The sequence below is a fragment of the Genypterus blacodes genome, unplaced genomic scaffold (assembly GCF_046128005.1).
Source record: "Genypterus blacodes isolate CSIRO-AG114 ecotype Tasmania unplaced genomic scaffold, CSIRO-AGI_Gbla_v1 ptg000032l_1, whole genome shotgun sequence".
NCBI classification, from domain to species: Eukaryota; Metazoa; Chordata; class Actinopteri; order Ophidiiformes; family Ophidiidae; genus Genypterus; species Genypterus blacodes.
The window spans coordinates 8,304,431-8,326,842 of NW_027466845.1; the positions used below are offsets into that span (position 1 = coordinate 8,304,431).

The 22,412-nt window shown below is 43.6% G+C and overlaps 1 protein-coding gene across 1 annotated transcript in view; it reads right to left on the reverse strand.

Annotated features, from left to right (window-relative positions):
• Positions 1–22,412, reverse strand: part of grik4 (glutamate receptor, ionotropic, kainate 4) — a 184,138-nt gene that overhangs the window by 43,396 nt on the left and 118,330 nt on the right. Inside the window, exons 7-8 of the mRNA XM_076145889.1 lie at positions 19,048–19,101; positions 2,137–2,298 (exon numbers count right to left, since the gene is read on the reverse strand). Of these exons, the coding sequence (XP_076002004.1) occupies positions 2,137–2,298; positions 19,048–19,101 (216 nt within the window). The remainder of the gene's footprint in view (positions 1–2,136; positions 2,299–19,047; positions 19,102–22,412) is intronic.

The window sequence follows — 22,412 nt, forward strand, 5'->3', positions numbered from 1 at the left end:
GCATCTGTTAACATCCACCACACGAAGATTGTCACATATCTCTGCCTCGTTCTCACGTGACACGACTGTCGTGGTCGGTAGATTTCTGTGTTCACTCTGGTTGCTATGACATTTATCGCTTCTTGCTCATAGGGTTATAAGCCATTGGTGAAGTTACACTTTCAGTAACCTAATAGGTAAAGTTTAATGGTGTGTTGGTGCTTAATGGAGAGCTCATTGGGTTAAGGATATTTATGCTGCGTTCAGGCACTCATAGGTAGGTTGTAAATAGCGGATACTAATGTGGGAGTGCAAAAGATCGCAATGCTGCTTTTGTTCTGCTTTGTACAGAAACAATGAGAGAACAGAAATGCACCAGGTTGCTGTTTATTTAACGCCATTTTTCTCTCTGTCTAAACAGTTCAAAGGTCGTGTTAAATGTCACAACAGACAAAAGTTTGACTTTACAACTTGTTAGTATCACTCCAACGCCATTCATTTTCGTGGCGGTATGCTCTTATGAATCATAAGACATGCAAATAAGGGGAATGTGCACTCAGTTTGCTCTTAGCGTGGCGCTAAAGCTGCCAGTATGAACATGGCCACGTGTTCTGCTCAATTACTACAATTACTGTGATGAACACAGCTAAGACTCGCACCACACATAAGGCTCTGCGCCAGTGTTAGCCTAACTATTTTCTGACAAGATATCAATGTAATGTCACATAGTAAAGGTCTATAAATGCTAACGCAGTGCACGAGGAAACAGAAGGACCACATTTGAGTGCGAAGGACAAACACTGAAAGAATCCTATTACTGTTTAAAGCCAAGAGAATGTTAATGAAGCACTTGGCTCCTTTCATCCTGACATACGCCGGGCGGTGAAAGGAGAAATACACGAGCACGGAGTAAAAATATCATATTCTGTGCAGCTCAGGTCACTTGGATGAATCGAAGCCTCCGGCATTTAGGACGGGCGATTAATTAACTCATAAATACGGAGAATAAAAGTCTGATAATTGCGACGCTGAGCCAGATTAACTTAATTAGACATGCGTATAGATAATATGATGCCTTCTCATTAACACTGATTAGGTCTGGAGGAAATGTCACGTGGAGATCCGGCTAACCTCTGTGCATTTGTGTGAAATGGAGGTTAACGCCCATCACACTAAGTTATGCCATGCCTGAATGCGGAAGTCCATGTGTCCACCTATAAGAATAACGAGCAATGAAACAGCTACTAACCTACTGACAACTACTAAAGACACACATATACGGAAGGGAGAGAGAGATGGAGGGGAGGGGCATAACTATTTTCATTTAAATAAACTGACTAATCAACAGTGTGGTCTTATCCATCAGATTAGCTCACGTGACATGTAAATAAGGAAACACCGTAGGAACACCTCTTCCAAGGCAAACAATATTTTCCCTTACTGTCGTGTTAAATCTGGTGCCGTGGATTGGGTTGCTGCTTAAAAGGAGCATCACAGATGACAGGTTAGGGTTTAGTCTACAGCAGGAAGCCTGAGGAGACAAATGATGTGTTTTTCTCCTTTCTGCAATAGGAGAACTGGCAAAGAAATGGGACGAACACAACATTTTTCTGTTTGTATCTTTACTTTCTTATTTTTTGTGGTTTGCCACATCGGATCCAAAGAACAGAAAATGAGTAGATTGCCGCACAATGCTCTCGCTCTCATTTTCATCGAGAATTGTCAAACTTGAAAGTGTGAGAGGAACATTGTTTATAATTGCGTGCAGGAGAAGGTCACAGATCCTGCACACTCTCGCTGGAGGCATTTCGACACAAACAGAGAACGAATCCGAGTGGATGGAGAGGAGCTTAACGGCTACTTTGCTTCATATTTCCTCGGATGCAAATTTAGCAATGTAATTAGAAGGGTACCACACTCTTCTAATGAGGATTCTGGGAAATAACAATTGTCTACAGCAACACCTGCAATTACAGAAGTTAACTGGATAACTGTTACGTGTGTGTTAAAGAGGACTCTTTGTTTCAGAGTCAATTCAGTGTTTGAGAAATGATTTCAGCACAACAAGTTTCGGCGTAAATTGAGTTTTTTCCACTACAGCAGATATTTGAGCATCATTGGCGGCCATCGTGTGTGTTTGTATGTGTGTGTACTGACCGGAGTGCCAGCGAAGGGCGCGTGGTCGCAGTTCTCCTGCCAGGAGCGGTTGAGACTCAAGACGAAGTCCTGGAAGAAGGGATGCGTCTTGTTGAAGACCGAGAAGCCCACGATGTTGACACGCTGATCTGCCACGTCGTCCAGGCGGAGCAGAGAGAATTCCTGTGTGTGTGTGTGTGTGTGTGTGAAAGAGAGAGAGAGAGAAATTAATGTAGACAACATTCGATTGGCTGCAATATTCAGTCCCGATCTGCTGTAATCTATTCTACATAATGCTGAATGATGTATTGAATTATTATCAAGGTAAAAAGGACACTTGTTAATCTAATATCAAACATGTTTACATCCGGTTTAATCTGTTGCACTTAGTTTCCATTAACTCCCATTATTCCGGTTGATTGACAGGGGAAAGCTGCAGCCATTTCTTCATTTACACCATTTAGCCATGCATCGCCTCGCAAATGGTGCGTTTTACACCGGCCATATGAATGTCCCGACATACAGGTCATCGTGCCAATATTGGACCGCGGCGTTTACGGGCTAGAATTTACACCGAGACTGTGACGGAGAGGAGGCAGGAAACGAGATAAAAGACAGCGAGGGGACCTGTAGGAAATGGAGAAAGTGAGATAGAAATCCGCCCGCATATTGAAGCGCTCCAGGTCGGGAGGAGAGGAAAATGCAGGTGTTTGTTATTTGTCTCTTCTTTCTCTTGGGGGCTAACTGGTTTCTCTGTGCCCCGGGGGTGTGGAGGGGGATGTGGGGGGGGCGGGGGGAGACGGCGGTCTGGGGCGACGTGCAGAGATAGTGATGAGGAAAAACAGGAAAGAGGCGGCAGCGGCTGATGTGCCAAGGTGGACGGCTCCTGGAGGTTAATAGAGGTGTCAGAACCAAGACCCCCCTCCAAACCCCCCACTGAGACCTGCCTTTGCCTGGTAGCAGTTGTGCCTCCTAACTTATGACAGCCACATCCAAGCCCCGTCTGTCTGTCTGTCTGTCTGTCTGTCTGTCTGTCACCAAGGCCAGAAACTGAGACGATAGGACAGGTTGGAGGGGATGGCAACTGATAGAGGGAATGGAAAGAGAAATGTGTGTGTGTGTGGAAGGAATAAGGGAGGAGGTGTGGGAGGGGAAAATCCTCAGGGGTTTTTATTTGTGCAATTTGAGGATGTAATCGAAAAATGTTAAATACTGTACAAACATTTAAATTTTGTAAGGGGGATTTTGTGGCGAGGCGATAAGGAAGTCATTTACCAAACTGTGAAGGAAACAAATTTAGTAAATTAGCAGTGATATAGAACGTGACCTAGGTGTTTATAAAACAGATGTCTGTAAGTGTGTGTTTTGTGGTGAATTGTCTGAGAAAAAGTTTGACAATCTGAAAAAGTTACATACATTTCATCTTGGGGAGCACTCACTCACAGCACGCACGGGTCTGAAAGCTTTGAGGATAAAATCGGGATCAGTTCCCACAAAGCTACTAGCTCATGGACAGACCTGCACCTTGTTGACATCTGACCTTAATATTGCCGAAAACAAAAAAAGCAAGGCTGAGTCGCACAACATCATTTAACAAGAATGCTGACGATGCATATTTGAATTTCACCTATATTTAGCTCAAAACAGGAATGGGAACATGGCTAAAGGGAGTTTGATAGGAGTAAGAGAGATATGCAATCTCTAGGACAATTTCTGCTTTGGGACAACTTTTGAGGTATGTTTTGCCCTTTCAGATCAAACTTTGGTGTCATCTTAAATGTGGGGCACTTGGAATGCAAAACTCAACACCTTAACCTCTCAACCAGTGAAGACGCTGCAGCTGCACCTTCATGTCTGAGACCACCGTCAGCGCTGCATCTGCCTCTGAGGATATCATCCATATCAGCCAGGCGAGCGTAAATACGTTAATCTAATGGGGGTGCGGGTGTATGAAACCCACACCGGCATCGCTGACAGTCTGAATTAAATTTAATCTGTGGACGGCTTGCGAGTGTTGTCAGAGCGAGTACATCAACTTTTCCATTTGTGTTCAGCCCTGAAACGCCGAGTGGAGGATGTGTGTGCTCATCTCTGTTTACAACATTTAAAGTGATATGGGAAGGTTAAATGAAGTCACACAACCCACTTTCCCTCACTCATAAACATCTGTTACTGGCCTCCTTCAGCATCTGCGTTGACAGAGGCATTACTGTGGTCTTTCCTCGTTGACGTGTAATGTAAAATATGAATTAAAAACATTGCAACACAGAAATTAAGACCTTGGTAAGTCTTCAGCGATTTGAGTTATGAGTTATGAGTTGAGTTATGATATAAAAGATATTTGGCTCAAATTTCTTAGTGATCAATCTTTTAAATATTTAAGCTCTATCAGTAGAGTATTGATTTGTGTGTGTGTTAGCAGGATGACTTAAAAGGTTACCGACACATTTTCTAGGTCATTTAGGCCAAGACTGTTCATGAGCCTTAGAGCAGATTTTGAAGCAAATCTGGAACATAGATTCAAAGTTAAGTTATCTTATATTAGGCCATAGACAACCATTCAGACTGCTTGTGCTGTCTTAACACCAGGTTGCTATTTGATGGCAGCAGAGACTTAGAACTGTGCAATGAACACAGAAACGCATTTGTTGGATATTATAACAACATAAGAGAGAAATGTTTAAGCGGAGGTTGGATGGAGGTTTGCGCTCTTTGACTTCTTCTTTCAAATGCAATGATTTTATAAAATCTCACAGGAGCTCTTCAACAAAGAAAGAATGTTTCCTCTGCTCATTTGAGGTCCATTTAGCTTTGACACAGGAGGAAGCAGCATAAACCATGGCTCTTCAACATGCGACGGCTCGTTTTTCATTTCATACCTTTTTTTTTATCGGAGACACAATTACATGAATTATGAGACCAGTGTGTCGATATAAAGATGAGAGTTGAACAGAAAAGTATGAGGAACATTTCATTTCTGTCCGAAAGTCTAACCACAGATATGATAACGTCAAACTGAAATCCAATTTCTGTTATAATCTCAATCTTAAGCCAAATGTTAAAGCTTCCTGTGCATCACACGGAACAAAGTCGAGCTTCTGTAATCTTCTCATAACTCCAGAGATCCCTCATAGACTTTGACGAGCCAGCTGAGAGTGGCCATGTAATTACTGGCTAAGTGTACTTTAATAGATCATTAGAAGCAGAGCCCTGCAAACGAGCCTGTCATTAAGCACGCCTCTCCAGGGTCCCTTCATGTATTCACATGCACACATGCGAGCGCACACACACAAACACAAACAGAAGAGCACATGCACACATAAAAAAAAAAGCATCACATGCACACACACACTGAGGTCCAAGGTCATCAAATATCCTTTGGCTGTGTCTGCAGATGAATGTGATTTACACACACACACACACACACACACACACACACACACACACACACACGATCTCTCCACATGAGTAATTATGCTCTCTGACGTCGTTCCGTGGAGTGGGGCGGCGGAAAAGAGCAGTAGAGTAACTGACTGTCAGGAGCGAAGGGGTGAGAACGTTGGAGGAGGAGGAGAGCCAGCGGGGGAGCGAGGAGTTGAATCGATGCAGGCGATGCACGGGCGGCGAGAGATCAGTTGGCGCCACAGTGGGCTTAGGAAGCAGAGACAGCGTGACAGAGACAGGATGTGACAGGGCGGGAGGGCGAGAGGTGATGACAGCCCGGTTGGGGCCTCCGACATGGCCTGTCACCTGGAGATCAATCAGCGGCAAGAACCTGAGCCAAACCACTGAAAACTGTCATCTCACCTCCAAACCTCATCTACCTCCCCGATTTAAAATGAGATCTTTATTTAAAGGCACACATTTACACAGAAAATAAGACTTAAAGTGATCATCATTGACAGAATTTAACACTGAATTATTACATGTGTTTATATTTGGACCCAGTCGGTACAGAAAAGAACGTTCATGTTCATTTGTTTGGCTACGTCAACGAGTACGGACAGTTGCATACTAGAAATGCATTTCCTGAAGAAAAGATGCTGTGATTGCAATTGCTGAATGGATGTATGGCCGAATGCTGAATAAGTACCTGCAATGTTGAAGTGTGAAGGACTGAAAAATAAATGAATGGTTTCTGTAGCTAGGAGTATGAAGACGTTAGAAGGCCCTGAAAGTATGAAGGGCCTGGAGGAAATTTAATTGAATGTAATTTAATAAGCAATGATGGAGAAACCTTAATAAAACTGAAGTGGAGTCGTGCTATCTGAAAAAATGGAATCCATTTCAGTACCTAAAAGTTTGAAGGCTGAAGGCCTGAAGAATGTTTAAATGGTTTCTGCACCTGAATGAATGGAGAAGTTAAAAGGTCCTGAAACTATGCCTGAAGGAAACTTGAATGAATTTTAATAATGAATGGCTGAAAACAGGGGCTATCAGAAACCCATGAAATATGTGAATATGCTGAAAAGAACGAAGCCTGAAGGCCTGAAAAATGTCTGAAAGGTTTCTGTACATGAATGAATGAAGAAGTTACAAGCAGTTTGGGTGACTGAACATATGGATGCATTATGGTCCAAAAAGGGCAGAAAATAAAGAACTGTTGAGTTGAAAAAGATGTAAAAGATTTTTCTCGACTGAAAATTTAACATTCGGCTAGATGAGAAAAAGCTTGGAGTAATTGCCGCTTCAAGGACGAAAGAACAGAAATTTCTACGTTTCTACGTATGTATTGTTTGTGAAGTGTCACATTGGTGGAAATTATGAAGAATTGAGTGATCGCAGGAAGCAATTATGGGAGTTTTTGTTCAAAAACCTGCATGACCCCTCACTGCCGTTAGATGTCAGCAGCGAGCAACGACATAATTATCACTTTAACACAGATTGAGCTCGAAACCTCTTTGTGGTCAGTTTCTGCAGGTTTTTCTCCCCATCATCCTTGACCGCTCATCAAGTTCTCTCACGTACTCCAGCACTGAGCGGATCATTTGTGCACGCTCGCAAAACACAGACGCCTGGCTGCCCGACCGCTGGGGTGTTTGCAGTAGACAGCCTGAGCAGTGAATAATGAGATCCCTAAAGGACGGATGCTGCTCGTGGTGAGATACACAGACCTGATCCTTACCCCTCCGCCCATCTACTCACACACACGCACGCTTTGGAGTGCTGCAGCCACATGTACGGCATCATCCTAAACGTAACGTTAAAAATGACCAGAAAACCCCTTCGAATCAATCAGCCTCCCATTCCATTGATCCCATCTCCATAAGAAACATGGGAGCGATGGAATATAACAAGTCTCTTGGTTCCAAGAACGTTCAATGACTACAACTCCATCCCTGTGGCATCTTAAAGAACCTCACACAGCTCAATTCTCTAGATATATAAACCTCCGAAAGCCAAATTGGCCTGTGTAGAGAATGTGTGTAATACAGTGTGTAGCCATGCTTGCACAGAATTGAGAAGTGTTGTTTCATCTCATGAGCTCATCATAATAATATTAAATGACTTGAAACAGTGATCAGACTTCTACGTTGAGTAGAGAAGCATAAAGGGAAGATACATTCCTGTTTTATCAGTGTTGGTAATGAAAACCAACAGCAAAACTGCACGTTGAGGTCGGTTACGGAGAGACAGAGAGAGATTTGTTGGATATATACAGAGACGTTTCCTGCCTGCTATGCCAGAGGGCAGACAACCTGACCCAGACCGTCCTCAGAGGCCTGATGGGCAGAGCTGGGTTCACACCGGTGTCAGACCGAGGTCAGTTACAAACATTAATGTGAACCATCAGGTCATAAAGCAGGAATTCATTAAGGTCTGGAATGCGAACATAGCTTATATTTGATTTATAAAATAGCCGCTGTCTGCTCTGCTTTTCAGGCGGCACAAATTCATGTGGCATTTCATTGACCAGCCGAGACGTCAGCTTCTGTTCTGTAAAGTGACATGGAGACACAGGGACACGTGACATAGGAAGAGACGGAGACGCTCAACCCCCGGCGGCGATCATTATCACAGACAAAGAGACCATCTCCACTTCTCATGTAACACAGTGAAAGTGCAAGAGTACAGACTCCTGCTGCCTGTAACTGAACAATATTGAATTTCATGACAATGACAGAGTGCTAATTGATGCCATCTCTCCCGTTGTACTGGCGGAGGGCTTTAACAGGCTTTAGACCTCGGCCTGGTCATCGTCATGTAATGAAAACCACACTGATTATTCTCTAATAGCTGGAATGCTCATGCAGCGTTTTTGGCAAAGCGGCATTTAGTGAATGCATCAGCTCTAAAGCCTCCCACAGCCGCTTAATTACCGTGTTCTCAGCTCGCATGAGCTGGGCGGCGAGGAGGAGGAGAGATGGAGTGTTACCAAATGTCATGCCCGCACAGTTATGAATGTAACGGAAAAATGGGATAAATAATTTGCAGCAATTTCCTCTCGAGTATTCCAAGCAATACTGTGACCCCCTGTAGTCTGACACTGGAACTGCATCTTCAAATATTCATAATATAAGTTAGCGCTCCAAGCACAATATTATTATCTGTAATGTTGTATTTTATTATGGATGAAGGACCTTGACCTACAGTGGATGGAGGCAGTATGTAGAAATAATACATCACACATGCAGTGTGTGGTGGATGGAACTGAGTCCAGTGGACAGAAATGAAGATGAAGAAATCAGCGGTGAGCCACACAGTGAGCTTGTAGTTTTGAGATGAAGGTGTTCATAACTGCACTACTGTTATGGAGTGCACAAGTGTTTATTAGAGATTATTATGCAAGTCATGTTTGTGCACAGGTGTTACCATTTCCCAACACACAACACATGTAGTTCATTTGTACCACAGGTGTGCAGGCCTATGGAGTTGATGCATTGCTGCCTCTTGCTGGACACAGTGAACACTACAGTGGCCAGGCCTCATTGTGGGTTACGAGGGGTTTTGAAGACTGATTATTCAAGTAGTCCAACAGTACTGGAGGCCTTCTGTCATTTGTAACACACACACACACACACACACACGAATGCACGTACACACATTTGACATATGCAGGACTATGTACAGCACATACAGTTTGTGCATTAGTGTCAAATGTAACCAAGTCATCCCTCTTGTACGGCTCACTAATCTGTCACTTACAGCACCTTTGGGCACAGCAAGTTACAAGATGACCATGAAATTAACATACTATAAATCTTAGCGCAGCATGTGGAGGCTGATACATTAGGTTTGTTTCAGGGCGTTTAATAGCTGCATACATCAAAACAATCTGGCAGCATTCCTGCTGAGCGCTGAAAATAAATGACCAATTTTGAATCCATTATTTATAGAATTATGTCTGACCTGCAACAATAACAGCGAGGCGCAGACCTTATGCTCAAAATAACTCTTGGGCTGGTGGACGCCAAAAAAAAACATGAATATTGCAGAAGCGAACATATGTTTGGAATCTGAAACAGACGTCTGTTCCAGTGAATCGTCAACTGCAACCCTAACAGAATTAATGGAGATACAAAACAGCTGAAAATAAATAAAATAGATGAAATTTAGATTAAAACATGAACGCTTTCTCTAATTAAAGTGAATTTGGCTACCGCTTCCCAGATGTCTGAGGCTGCAGGGTGGGCAGTGGCGGTGGCGAGGAGCGGTGGGCGGTTGGGGAGGAGGCGGGAGAAGCTAGCAGATAATGGCGCGGAGACTTCATCTAAACTGGGCTCATCTCAGCAGAGCCCTGAGTGTTCCACATCGATCACCCGAGTGTTTTTCATCAAGCCCGAGTAAGCCCTCAGTTACTCTGAGACAAGATGTCCTCTCTGTTAGATGGACCACGGACAGAGAGATTACACAGCTGAGTCCCACCACAACATTTTTAAGTTTTACTATAATCAAATATCACAATTTTTTTTTCAAGAAATTGGTCGGGATCTGTCCTGGTTCAGCACATTAGTTGGCAAATTGATGGCTGTTCGTGGCGGAAAAAGAAGCCGTTTCCTTCAGTATTCCTTTCTTTTGTACAAGATGTTGAATGTCACGTCATAGAAGAAGAAGAGATCGACCCATATTTCATTTTATTACTTTCTCTGCATTATAAACAGTCCAGACATGGCATTAAGTGCAGGTCCCACTGTGAAACGTTCTAGCTTCAACCTTGCCGTGACCTTGTTGTCTGCGTTTGTTTGTCTATTAGACTGATAATGAGAATTCAATAATGTAATGTAATTCATCTCAATGAGAGTTCCATCAGACTGATTAAAACAGCACGGAGACACTTGCTGTTATGACTAATGGGCGCCGGTAAATGCTTGTTGTGTAATAATACAAAAAGACTGGAACACTGCGCCCAGACAAGTGGACATAAAAGCAGCACTTTGTCATTTTTTGGAGCCATTTAGCATTGTGTTAGGGTTATTTGTTTACATCATGTTTCAAACCTCAAAAGAACCCAGGATAATGTTGCTTTTATAAAGGTGAAATGAAAGCAGATGCCAGAACGTTATTGAAGCTCACAGACTCCCAGAGATGGTGCACGGGGAGGGAAAGTGTCGGAAAATACGCGGGGAGACGAAGACGGGGCTTCTTTCATTCACCTCACAAAAGAAACTAGGTTAAAAACAAAAAGACGTCCTTGGCGCAGTTTGTTTACAAGCCGTTTCTGTGACCCCTACTTTCAGGTAAAAAGTTCTATAGTAAAGTCCTAATGTACACCTGCATTGGCACAGGCGGATGGCTAATTAATGTAAACGATGTTTCAAAGGGCATTAAAAAGGTGCGACAAAACAGAGTAATAGCCAGACTGACCTTCAGCCAAGAGATGATTTACAAAGAAGAGGCCGGGGGGGGAAATGTTCATCCTTTTCAACAATGTCACCATCTTTCAGTTAATTAGTGGGGAACAAACTCATTAGTGAGACGCAATGGGACCTCACACACATGCACACACACACACACACACACGCAGCATCAGCGTCCTTAAAGGATAAGTTTGTGTTTTCTAACCTGAGCTCTTTTACAACACTGTTTGTATTACAGCCTCAACGTTCTAAGCTGTGGCAGCGATTTCGAGCAAACTGTTTTGGCTTCTGAAGCTCCCAGTCGAGACGAATGGGACTCGACGGGGCAAAACTGTGAAAATGAAGACAACATGTTACAGAGAGAAATACCACAAACATGCAGTTTGTCAGTACCGCACTACAAACACCAGGAAAGTTAGGCTGTTATTGAGAGAGAGAGTGAGAGAGAGAGAGACAAGGAAAGAAAGAAAGACATGAACGAACGAACGAACGAACAAACGAACGAACGGACCAACCAAACAACCAACCAACGAAGGAACTAACGAAGGAAAGGCGTGGCTCATTTCATTGGCCGACCCAAACTAATCTAATCAACTCAACTTGTCACCCCCCCCCCTCTCTCTCTCTCTGTGTGTGTTTGGGTTGACCACAGGATCAGTTCTGTCTGTCCTTGAATTTTAATTAATTACGCCTCTCCAATGTTTCAATCCGTCCAAACTGGAAACTTCGACTCTTTGTTAACTCGTACGAGCAGCTATCGTTACATCGCCTCCCAGGTGGGACGTTATCAGGCGAGACGCACTTACTGTGACACAACAATGACATAGTTGATATTCTTGGCGGGATGCGAGCGGGCTGTTGTCACCATCCACACAGCTTATTACCTTTTCTATTACTCAGCTGATTGATTCTCAAACTCTGTGTCTAAACAGGGAAATATGAACTTTACATAAGCCGAGGAGGGGAATTCATTAAATCCCAACTCATTTTCACAGTCACAGTGGCTGAACTCTAAAGCAGTTTAACTGATGAGACTGTTCTTTTAGGGGAGGGAGGTTAGAAAATGTTCTGTAGGACCGAGGCTGACGTGAAGTTTCTTTAAATAGCAATTTGTGGATGCGGGACAGAGAATTGTCTTTCGGCGGAACAATAAACTTGAGAGATTGAATTCCGCCTCGGCCAGATATTATTTTTATCAAAGCCAGACATGCCGAGAGAGGGCGGAGGAAGAGGTGGGATCACAGAGACAAAGTGAGACATTAAACGTGATCTATTCTCACTGGAACAAAGAGAGAGAGAGAGAGTGAGAGAGAGACGGAGGTGAGTTCAACAGATGAATAAGAAAAAAGGGAGGATGATGAATTCAGGTGTGATTTAGGTGTTTGTTCAGGTTCGGGGGAGGGGAGGCACGCATTTCATCCGTTTCTCCCTCACATTCGCTCCCTCAAGCATTTCATCATTTCAACGACACTGGCAGGGAATAATTAGGAGCACTGAGCGTATCGAGCCCCCCCAAACCTTTTTCCGTACGACCGCGGGAGCAAACGCAGAGCAGCGCAGCGGCGTCTGGGAGGGAGAATGGGGATTAACTGGTGAATAACGGCGCCGGCCAAGCTTCACGGTGCAGCCAATCAGCTTTGTATTCAAACCTGCCACTCATCTCTAACTCGTATAAAGGTGAGAGGGAGAGAGAAGCAAATATCTGCCTAATGGTCTCTCTCCCGCTCTGGGTTTCTCTCGCACACAACGGATCGGACTGGACTTTCTCTTTCAGCAGACCAAACTTTCAAACATGACAGAAATCCACCATACATCTTCACATCCAGACCGCTGAACATTGGGGCGATTAATCAGCCATCCAGACGTTTCATGATGCTGCGCGTCAAACCACATTAGTCTGGAATTCGTCCCGATGGTAAAATCAGATTGGTATACGTTCCAGAATCTCGACTCCATCTTTGTTTCATGGTATGTTGTCACCCCGGCACCGCTTTTGTTGATACGTTTTCGGTTTGTTTGGATTTTCACCCATGCGAGAAAGAACCAAATGAAGCGGTAAATGAAGCATTGTTGACAATTTAGTCTGGTTCAGACCAAAGTGGCTCTCGCCTCATATCAGGGTTCTGTTTGCTTGGAAGGAGCGAAATTCAAGCGAGAGGAGCGTCAATGTGAACGGCATCATATGGAATCCTGTCAGGGTCTGAAAAAACTAATGTTTCAACAAGGCGAGAGATTCCTTCATCATTACCGTGTGTGAATGTGTGTGTGTGTGTGTGTGTGTCTGTGTGACAATTGGAGTGAGTGCTGGCAGCTCGTCAGGCAGGGCTGCATGACAATGACTGCAGTGACAGAAGGATCATGGGTGTGCGGAGAGGAAATGGGACATGAAGAACAAAACAAACAGGCAGTGGTGTGTGTGTGGTGTGTGTGTGTGAAGGAAGGCCCCCGCTTCACGGAGTAAGATAATACGTCAGCCAGCGCCATGTGTCAAGCATTTGGATTTTTATTGGTGTGGATATAAGTGTGTGTATGTGTGTGTGTTTGAGGGAGCGTACATTTTTATCCAGACAATGACGGCACAGAGTGAAAGTGCGCCATTCCAGGCGTAACTCGGCCCAATCCTGCGCTCGGCTAACCTTCAAATGACATTAAGCATCTCGACAACATGCGGCGACGCTGCCAACCCGACGTGATTTATTCAATTGTGGCAGAGCAGCTTGCATCATGGGATACAAATCACTTAGATGGAAGCCACAGAGCGAGAAGTCAGCGCATCTGTGTGTGTGTGTGTGTGCGTTTTGAGTGCCTCAGTCAAGACAAGCATATATGTGTGCACGCCTATGTGTGACTGTTGTGTGAGTGTGTGTGTGTGTGTGTGTGAGATGCAGCTGGTATCTGTATGATGTCAGCGACTGACACAGCTAACAAAGTTGTCTTGGAGGTGAGAGCCATGATGCAGAGGACTTAATGGACCTGATGGAAACACTGTGGAGTTACACACATGTATTTGATCTCACAATTAACACCCAGGTTAAGAGTCTGTGTGTGTGTGTTTGATGTGTGTATCTGTGTGTGTCTGATCAGCTTCGTTAGCCGTCAGCCCCACAGGTGTGACTCCCCTTATTAACACCTTATTCTGCAGGGGACTTGAAACTTGAGTGGGGAGGAGTTTATGGTCCGTGTTTAGTTCTGAGTTATCACTTTTACGTCTATACATGTATGTGTTTGTCTTAATGGCGGTATAATTGAAGTTTTAAATCGCATGTAGACGTACTAACTGAAAAACAGAAAACCTGATGAACTGTCCGCCCTCTTCAGAAGAAGAATCACAGCCTGATTACTTTAACAACAGAGCTGCTAGCTTGTCCAAGATGTCTGAGTCATACGATCAGACCATCTAGTGTTCCTCTTACCTTCCATTTATGTTGATGTTGCGTAATCAGCTTTGACAACACAGATTGCTCGATTAGCTTGCGGGTGAGGCAGCTGACAGGCTTGATTATTCACGTCTCGTCTGTACCTGTGTGTGTACCTGCCAACCTCCCATTACAGGTCGCAGACCTCATCTCTAGCTTATTCATTAGAATTTGAATTATCCGAGTCTCGCGGAAATTAGAGAGCTGAATTACTGCAGCATGTAGCCTGGAACGTTCTTTGAGGCAGTTATGGAGCAGAAATCTGAATGGTGAGAGTAATAATGAAGGGATCGGAGAATAAAACAAATTCATCTCTCTCCGCTCTGGGCAGCATCCACTGAAGATCATTATCTCTAATGACGACCAATAAATGTTCATTCTTTCACATCAATCTTCTCGGCGGAGGCTTTAATATCGAGTAGCCTGTCGTTACACATAACTAATTAACACAAACAGACAAACACACACATACGCACACAAATGAAGGCTAGACGTAGAAACGGAGAGAAAATGCTAACAACTTCTATACCGATGATAAAACAATGTAGCTTTCATCATTCTGTTTGGTAATAGGACGGCTTCTTGCTCTTACTTTTATTTTCGTAATTTCCCTGACAACAAAACAACAACAGCAACAAACAACAGCAAAACTTAAGCAAAGACTAAGGCTAAGGCTAAGGCTAAAACCTATACCGGAGGACGGGCTGGTAGCATGAGGACATTGATGGCGGCCTTGAGATGATTTAGCATAAACAGATTAGGCAGAGGAGCAGCGTGGCACATCATTAGTCAGGAAGTCGGGACGGCAGATGAATGAAGTGTTGGCAGAGGAGTGAGACAGAACGCAAATGGAGAGAAAATAAAGGAAACGAGGAGGAAAATAGAGAGATGGAGACAAAGGAGGGAGTTTAGGGAGATGGAACCGATACAGACAGAGTAATAAAACCTTTTGAATAATGGACTATTAGTATTCCCTCAAACTTTACTTCACTTTATCTACATGAATAAGGGGTCAGAATGAGCTGAGAACATGGGTGGAGAAGTAGTTTCTACTACACCTGAAGAAAGTTAATTTTCCGCAACAGTGGAACACAGCGTCCATACGCCCAGATCTGAGAAGCTAAATGAAGTCAAGCTGATGTCAAGGCAAGGACAATCATTTAGCAGTCACCTCTCATGGCTTAAAGGCAACAGGTCCTTTATGAACATCTGATTACTCTTTATACATCCACCGTAAGATGACGATATTTAAAGGCCAAGAGAAACACATGCAGTAATTGCTTGTTTGGATCTATGTTAAGGATCTATTCCATAATTACGCATGTAATTTGTGTGATGTGTTGACCTTGTTGTTCAGCTGTATTTCACTTAATAGCAGCATGGTGAGTAGAACAGTTCAGCCAATTAGAATAAAGATCAATCAAGCTAAAAGGTGAAGGATCGAGACGTTTAGAGAGTGTGGAAATGCTTTGTGCGCTCTAAGATAATGAAATAGTGAAACTGTGACTGGAACACACACACACACGCGCGCACACACATTCCTACAATGACAAGTGACTGCACAATGATCTCCGCCATCTATCTTTACTTGTGTGATGATGGGATTGTATGAGATTGAGGCTCGGAAGCCTGAGGACAAAGCGAATGTGCCGTGATTTCTCTGGGAAATGACAAATTAAATCAAAAGACATCCCAACCTTGAATGAAATGAGACAATCATGGTGTTTAGAAGGGGAGAATGAAAAACGGACCTCAGCTTTCAATCCATTATAGTAATTTTAAGAGATGTATCATCACTCGGTACACTCGTTAATGCTTTGATTAACGCACCAGGTCTTTCATCACTGGTTCTACTCCATCCTGAGCCTTTTCAAGCAAACTGGTTTATGCTTTGGAAGCTCCCAGGCATAATGAATAAGAACTCAAAAACTTACTACAAACCCTTTTTTCCTTCAAACACTTTTAACCCTCTGTGTACTCACAAATTCCCTCTTCTAATTTCCCTCTGTACTGAACATGAAATTGTACTCTAAGCACTATTTGATGTTGCCTCATCTAAGCATTAGTAGAAACACGGAAAAATCCAAGAAACTCTGCTATGCACTCACTACTTGGCTCTCATTTTTCAGGCATGGTTAGAAAGCTGACCAATCACAGAGGAGCACGCCTATACGTCCATCTTTCTAAATCTGGCTCCACTTGTCCAGATCTATTCAGAATCTGTTTAGTAAGTTTAAAGGCTTTGTCCCTAGCTGTGCTCGCAGTGATGGTGTGTTTGTTTACTGGTTTTGTTGTCTTTATTGTGTATTTCTTTGCAGCAGTAAAATGTCATAACTCCTCTCTCATTTTAATTGCAGCAGCAGGAGGAGCAAATCTCGCCCTCCAAGACCAAACACAGTCTTGTCATAACCGTCAATAAAATCTTCCTATGTGAGTTGTCCTGACTGAACTGCACAAAACAGCACACAGGGGAGCCACAAAGGAGCAGCGTGTAGTCGAACACGCCTCCAGGCAGCTCTCCACTGCATATAATGGTTCATTTTCATCAATTTTTCTGGGTCATTTTCATTCACTTTTCTAGGGCTACATGCTTACGGCTCTGCCTCACGCTGAGCCCAGACGCGGCCCCTGACAAAACACATCAAAAGGACCTTTTTGTGTACAATTCCCAGCAAAGAGTCTGAATTTACGGTGCGAAATTGCAGAGTTATTACTTAAAATGCACTAAAGTGAAAGCCAGGGTTCTTCTGAAAAATACAATATGTGGAGTTTATATTACTGAGAAAGACCTGCATCCTTACCTGCATCTAACATCCTCCCTATGATCCCCGACATCCAATTGTTCCATTCCCCCATTGTCCTTCATTTTATCCTACTCTAAATAAACTAAAGTAACCTCATCCAGTTGAAGGCATGGTCTTTAGTCGTTTAAACTTGCTGAGTGACCCAACAACTTCATTACAGCGAGATTAACACAGGCTGAGTCCGAGTGCTGATGAGAACAGCAGACCTGAAGGGGTTGAATCATCTTTATTCCACTCACGTAGTCCTTCTCCACATTCTTATCTTAATCTCATTGAGACAGAAATCATAGTGTAATATGCAAATACGCACTGAGTTCCCTTCTATTTGTCAGATTCTGTTTGAGTTTGAGCATCATTGTGTGTGTGTGTGTGTGTGTGTGTGTGTGTGTGTGTGTGTGTGTGTGTGTGTGTATGCAGTAAAGCTACCGGGAAACACAACAAACAGATCACTGCCTCTGTGTTTCCACTCCACATGACGTCTGCATTGCGTCCGCACTACCTCATGTGCCGCCGCAGCTCATTTTAATGGCGTTGGCCGAAGCTTTCAAACGCCAGCGTCACTGATGCGGTGGCTCTAATTTCCAGGAAAACAGTGGCGGCGAGGTGACGAGCGCTGCCCTGAGTCTGCGTGCTTGAAGAACCAGAGGAGAGAGACATCCGAGCTCATTGTTACGACACAAAGACGGGTGAAAGCAGGTTAGAGAGGGAAATTACGACAAGAGGAGCGACTGTGTCAAGGGCTTTGGAGGAAAACAGGAATATGGCAGCCCGATCTTAATGAGTCATAAATCAGGTTGATATAAGTGATCTCCACAGCGCTATTAGAGCAAAGTGTTTAAAGCTCATTAATTTCCATTAGGGAGCGGCTTTGCAGTTTACTATGGCACCAAGTTTTCTCTAAGCCATCTTTACAGTCTACTTACAACAACAGCTAGGGCTCCCTGAGCTTCTTTATGCCAAACGCCAACACAAATTCTGTCCATCAGTTTAATTTCAAGGCGCAAGAGCGAGGTTAATTCCACTCTTCAATGCTGCTCCATCAGCATTTCCATTGGTCGTTCCTTTCACGTTTACATGAATGAGGCTGGTCTGTTGATTATACAGCATATGTAGTAGGTGGCGCCACTAAATACAAAGATTTGCTTGTCTCATCTGGTGATAAACACAAACCCGGCAAACATGGAGTGAACTTTAAGCGATTGATTGCAGCTCTCAGGGGAATTAACAGCTGTAACATCTTTAACAAGTCATGTTCCCTTCAAACATCAGTCACCCTCAACGTAGAAATGAAACACTTTTACTTAGGCACTCATTTACGAAAATGTGTTTCCATTACTGCTTTGCAACCTGAATCTTCAACGACTCGCCACAAAAGACACCTCGAGCAATCGTAAAAGGTTATTGCAATGTTTGATATTTTGCAGTTTCTGAATCTGACTGTTGACTGCCAAGAAACAACTTAAAGCCACAGAGAGAAAAGAAATAAAATAATTAGTCTCCTGTCTTCTAGGCCTGGAAATACTCCAGAATAATGAAATATAGCAAAAGTTTTTGAAAACTCATGGGATCTTCTCAGTAATGATATGGAGCCTGACAAGTCAAGCAAGCAGCTAAGAAGGGAAACAATTCAGGTATTTTTACTTCCTGGAAATCCGCTCATCTTGCATCATCTTAGGAAACCGGCCATGATGTGCAATGACATGTCATGTGATTCCCAATTCCTGTGCAATTACAGCGATGAGTCAGTCGTGCGGTTGTCACCATTCCAGTCAAATATAGCTTCATTAACTCCTGGCTATCTGATGGAGCGTATAAATTATGGCTAAGAAAAAAAGCTGAAGACCAAACACTCTCAATTATGACAGGATGGAAAAGTAATGGGAAAAAAGTAGGAATTAACTTTTGTGTCCTTACCAGAGAGGTGAAGATGTAAGTGTAGTAGACAGACAGCATTCCCAGCTCGGACGCCTGGAGACGGAGAGAGGAGAAGAAGAAGAAGAAGTTGAGAAACCCGAGAACAGACAAGAGAAAGAACAGTGAAGTTTGAGCCAAAAACTGGTTAGATGGAGGTTAGAGAAGGTAGAAGGGATGGGGGGGGTTAAGAGGTCAGCGTTTCAGGCTCCACTCCACAGCACCAGAGATCAAATCCACATCGTGATAACAGCACACACATTCTTATCAGACGGCGGCTGTCTGCCGAGCAATTAATTTGTGGGTTGCATTAGTATGCTGCTTGTAGCCCCGGCCTTACGATTTGATTACATCAAAGTCACAGTGACGAGCGCTCATGAAGGACAGAGCGAACTTTTCACAGTTTCATTTCATTAAAGTCATTAGCAGAGAAATTCATCGCACTGCGGGCCTTTGCTTAATCACGACCGAGTGTACTTACAATGCATTTATTAAATATCAAGTAGATAGTAAATATCAAAGAAAACAGTTAGGAAGAACTTCGGACAGCCCAACAAACTAACGCGCATAAATTAATGTCTGTCATCGCCCTTGGAAACACTGGCACCTTTTGAGCCCCAGCTAAAGTGGAGCGGCACTGAAATTATACATTTCCCTTTTAAATTGCTTAAGTGCTGCTTTTAATTTTAGGTTGCGCATAATTAGAAAGTGACATTTACAATTTAATAATACATGCTGCTATACCTGCCACAGAGCTTTGTGTGTGTGTGTGTGTGTGTGTGTGTGTGTGTGTGTGTGTGTGTGTGTGTGTGTGTGTGTGTGTGTGTGTGTGTGGTCCTCCACGTGTGCATGTCATAGTTCAAGAATTCATAATTCATGAATATTCAATTTTAAGACCCTGGCGAGTTCATAAATTACACATCAGGAAGAATAAAGGCACACACAATTATGGACAATCACACAAAAATGATAGACTCACAGATGCATTTTGCTAGTATTCTCGTAGCTTGTAATGAAATCTATTAATGTCTGCCGTCTAATTTACCGCAAACTGCTTCACCCCGATGGGAGTGAGGTCGCATTTACCCCTGACATTGTGTATGAATGGGAGTTGCAGCTTGGTGTAAATGGGTGGCGGTGGAAGCCTGCATAAAAGTTATTAACTCATTATTAAAAGTTATAAAATAGTACGCTGTGTCGACTGAGACCTGATCATGATGTAGGCAGCGTCCAAATCTGGAGGATGTGTTTGTAAAAGTCCCATAATCAAATGACATCATACTATCCACAGGTTCTTTCAGTGTTAAGGAAATATCTTCTGCTCTTTATCGATAGAATTTAAGTCTGCATTCTACACAGAGCACTTCAAAGGAAGATCTGATTGGTCAAAAGAGAAGAAATCCTGATCCCAACTGCCACAGAACAGTATATTCTATGGTATCACACTGGCCAATCAGAATGCCTTATCTCAAGATTTTGGTTGTGCATCTGAGGGGAACATTCAGGTTATACTTGTACCTTTGTAAAAATAGTGACGATAAAGGCCACAACGCGTTCTGGACTCACTTAGTAGAGAAATGCTTGAATTGTTGTTGCATAAAAAAGCATCGTCCTGCATTAAAACATGTCTGTAATATCGGTGTAATGAATGGAAAGGGGTCTGTCTGTCTGTTATGGGTTTTCAGCTCTGAGGTACAAACTCTGCCCGAAGCAATGGGCAGTACCTTAACTTAGAAGGATCCAAAACCCTTCAAACATGACTTTCCTTCGATTGCATTTTATGTATAATTCTTGACACATTTTCAGGTTGCTGTACAATAGAACAAATTTCCTTTAAGTGTGTTTATCGTTGCTCACTCGCTCCTGTAAAGTGGATTGAAGTGTATTGTGCTGTGGGGAAGCTTGTTTGTTAGCATTTCCCTTCAGGTTACGCACAATCAGCAAAGCAAAGCAACAGCATAAAAGGCAATGAAGATGTTTGCGTGTCAGATAGAGCCATCAAGTGCTGAGTCGTATTTTACCTCAGACAGAAGTCTTTGACAAACAGAAACCAAAATATAATGCAAACATTGCATTTGGATGGCACAGCACCACCATCTGTACTTCTGTTTGTTGTCCAAATGGTGTCTTTGAACAAAGTGCACAGGGTTTATGATGCCCTCATATACTGGGCTCATGATCTATCCCCTTATGATTCCATACAGCTGTGCACAACGGCAGAGGCCTGACTGAAGGAGATTACATTCAGAGCGTGAACACTGCTGACCTAAACCCGTCTGAATGCTGAACCCTTGGAGACCGAGACCTTTGTCTGACCACGGTTTGATGGAAGATGTAAACAGACAAATACGGGGGGATGTCTTGCATGGCGAGAGATGATTTGATCCCTCTGGAGGGAGCTTAGCGCTCTTATCATCACAATGACTCCTAGCTCTTGACCACAGCGTCGTTGTCTGTTTGCTAACTGGGCAATGCTCATGAGGCGCAGGGAATCATAACTTTCCACCAAATGATTAAATGGGCCAGAGGGGCACAACTGCATAAAACATAAGGGAGACAAAAGGTGGAGAGAAAGAACGATGATGTACAATCCACCGCAAGGATTGAGGAGAGACAGAGGGTGAAGGAGAAAGGAGAAGGAGATGGGCTCTGAACCAATGCAGAAGTGGCGGACGAAGAAGGGGGAAGAGAGACCGAGAAAGAGAGAGGGAGAAAGAGAGAGGGAGAAAGAAAGAGAGAGAGAGAGAGAGAGAGAGAGAGAGAGAGAGGGTTATCCAACTGTGGATACCGCTAGTCTGTGGCCAAGGGTTGCTATGGCGACTGCGTGACCACCGATGGCATCCTGAACGCTTGATTGAGATGAGTGATTGGGACCGATTGCTGTGACGAGATGCAGAACATAAGCAGGGGAACAAGGGAGGAGAAAAGAAAGAAGGCGAAACCTCTCTGCCCCTCATCTTCATCTCCCACCCGCCGACCCTCCTCCTCCTCCTCTTCCTACTTGCTGTTGTCGGCTCCACTCCCACCATCCATCCATCGTCTTCCAGGAATAATGAGCTGTGTATTAATTACCAGCGGGCCATATGCTCCCGCCAAACACTCTGCCTCGGCTTGTGTGATCACCTTTAGCGACGCAATCAAGGCTCTTTACAAACCGAGCGCTGCGCGTCTCCAACCAAAGACACGGGCATCATTATGTTTAAGTATCAAAGGGCATTTTAACAAAGCCCACAGACGATAATTACCAGAATGTACCAGGAGCGGAAGATGAAGAAGTTTTTTTGTCTGTGCTGGGAACCTTAAAAATTCGGTCTAGACCAATTATGAGTTTATAAATAAGCCGGTCCAGACTGTGAATGGGCAGAATG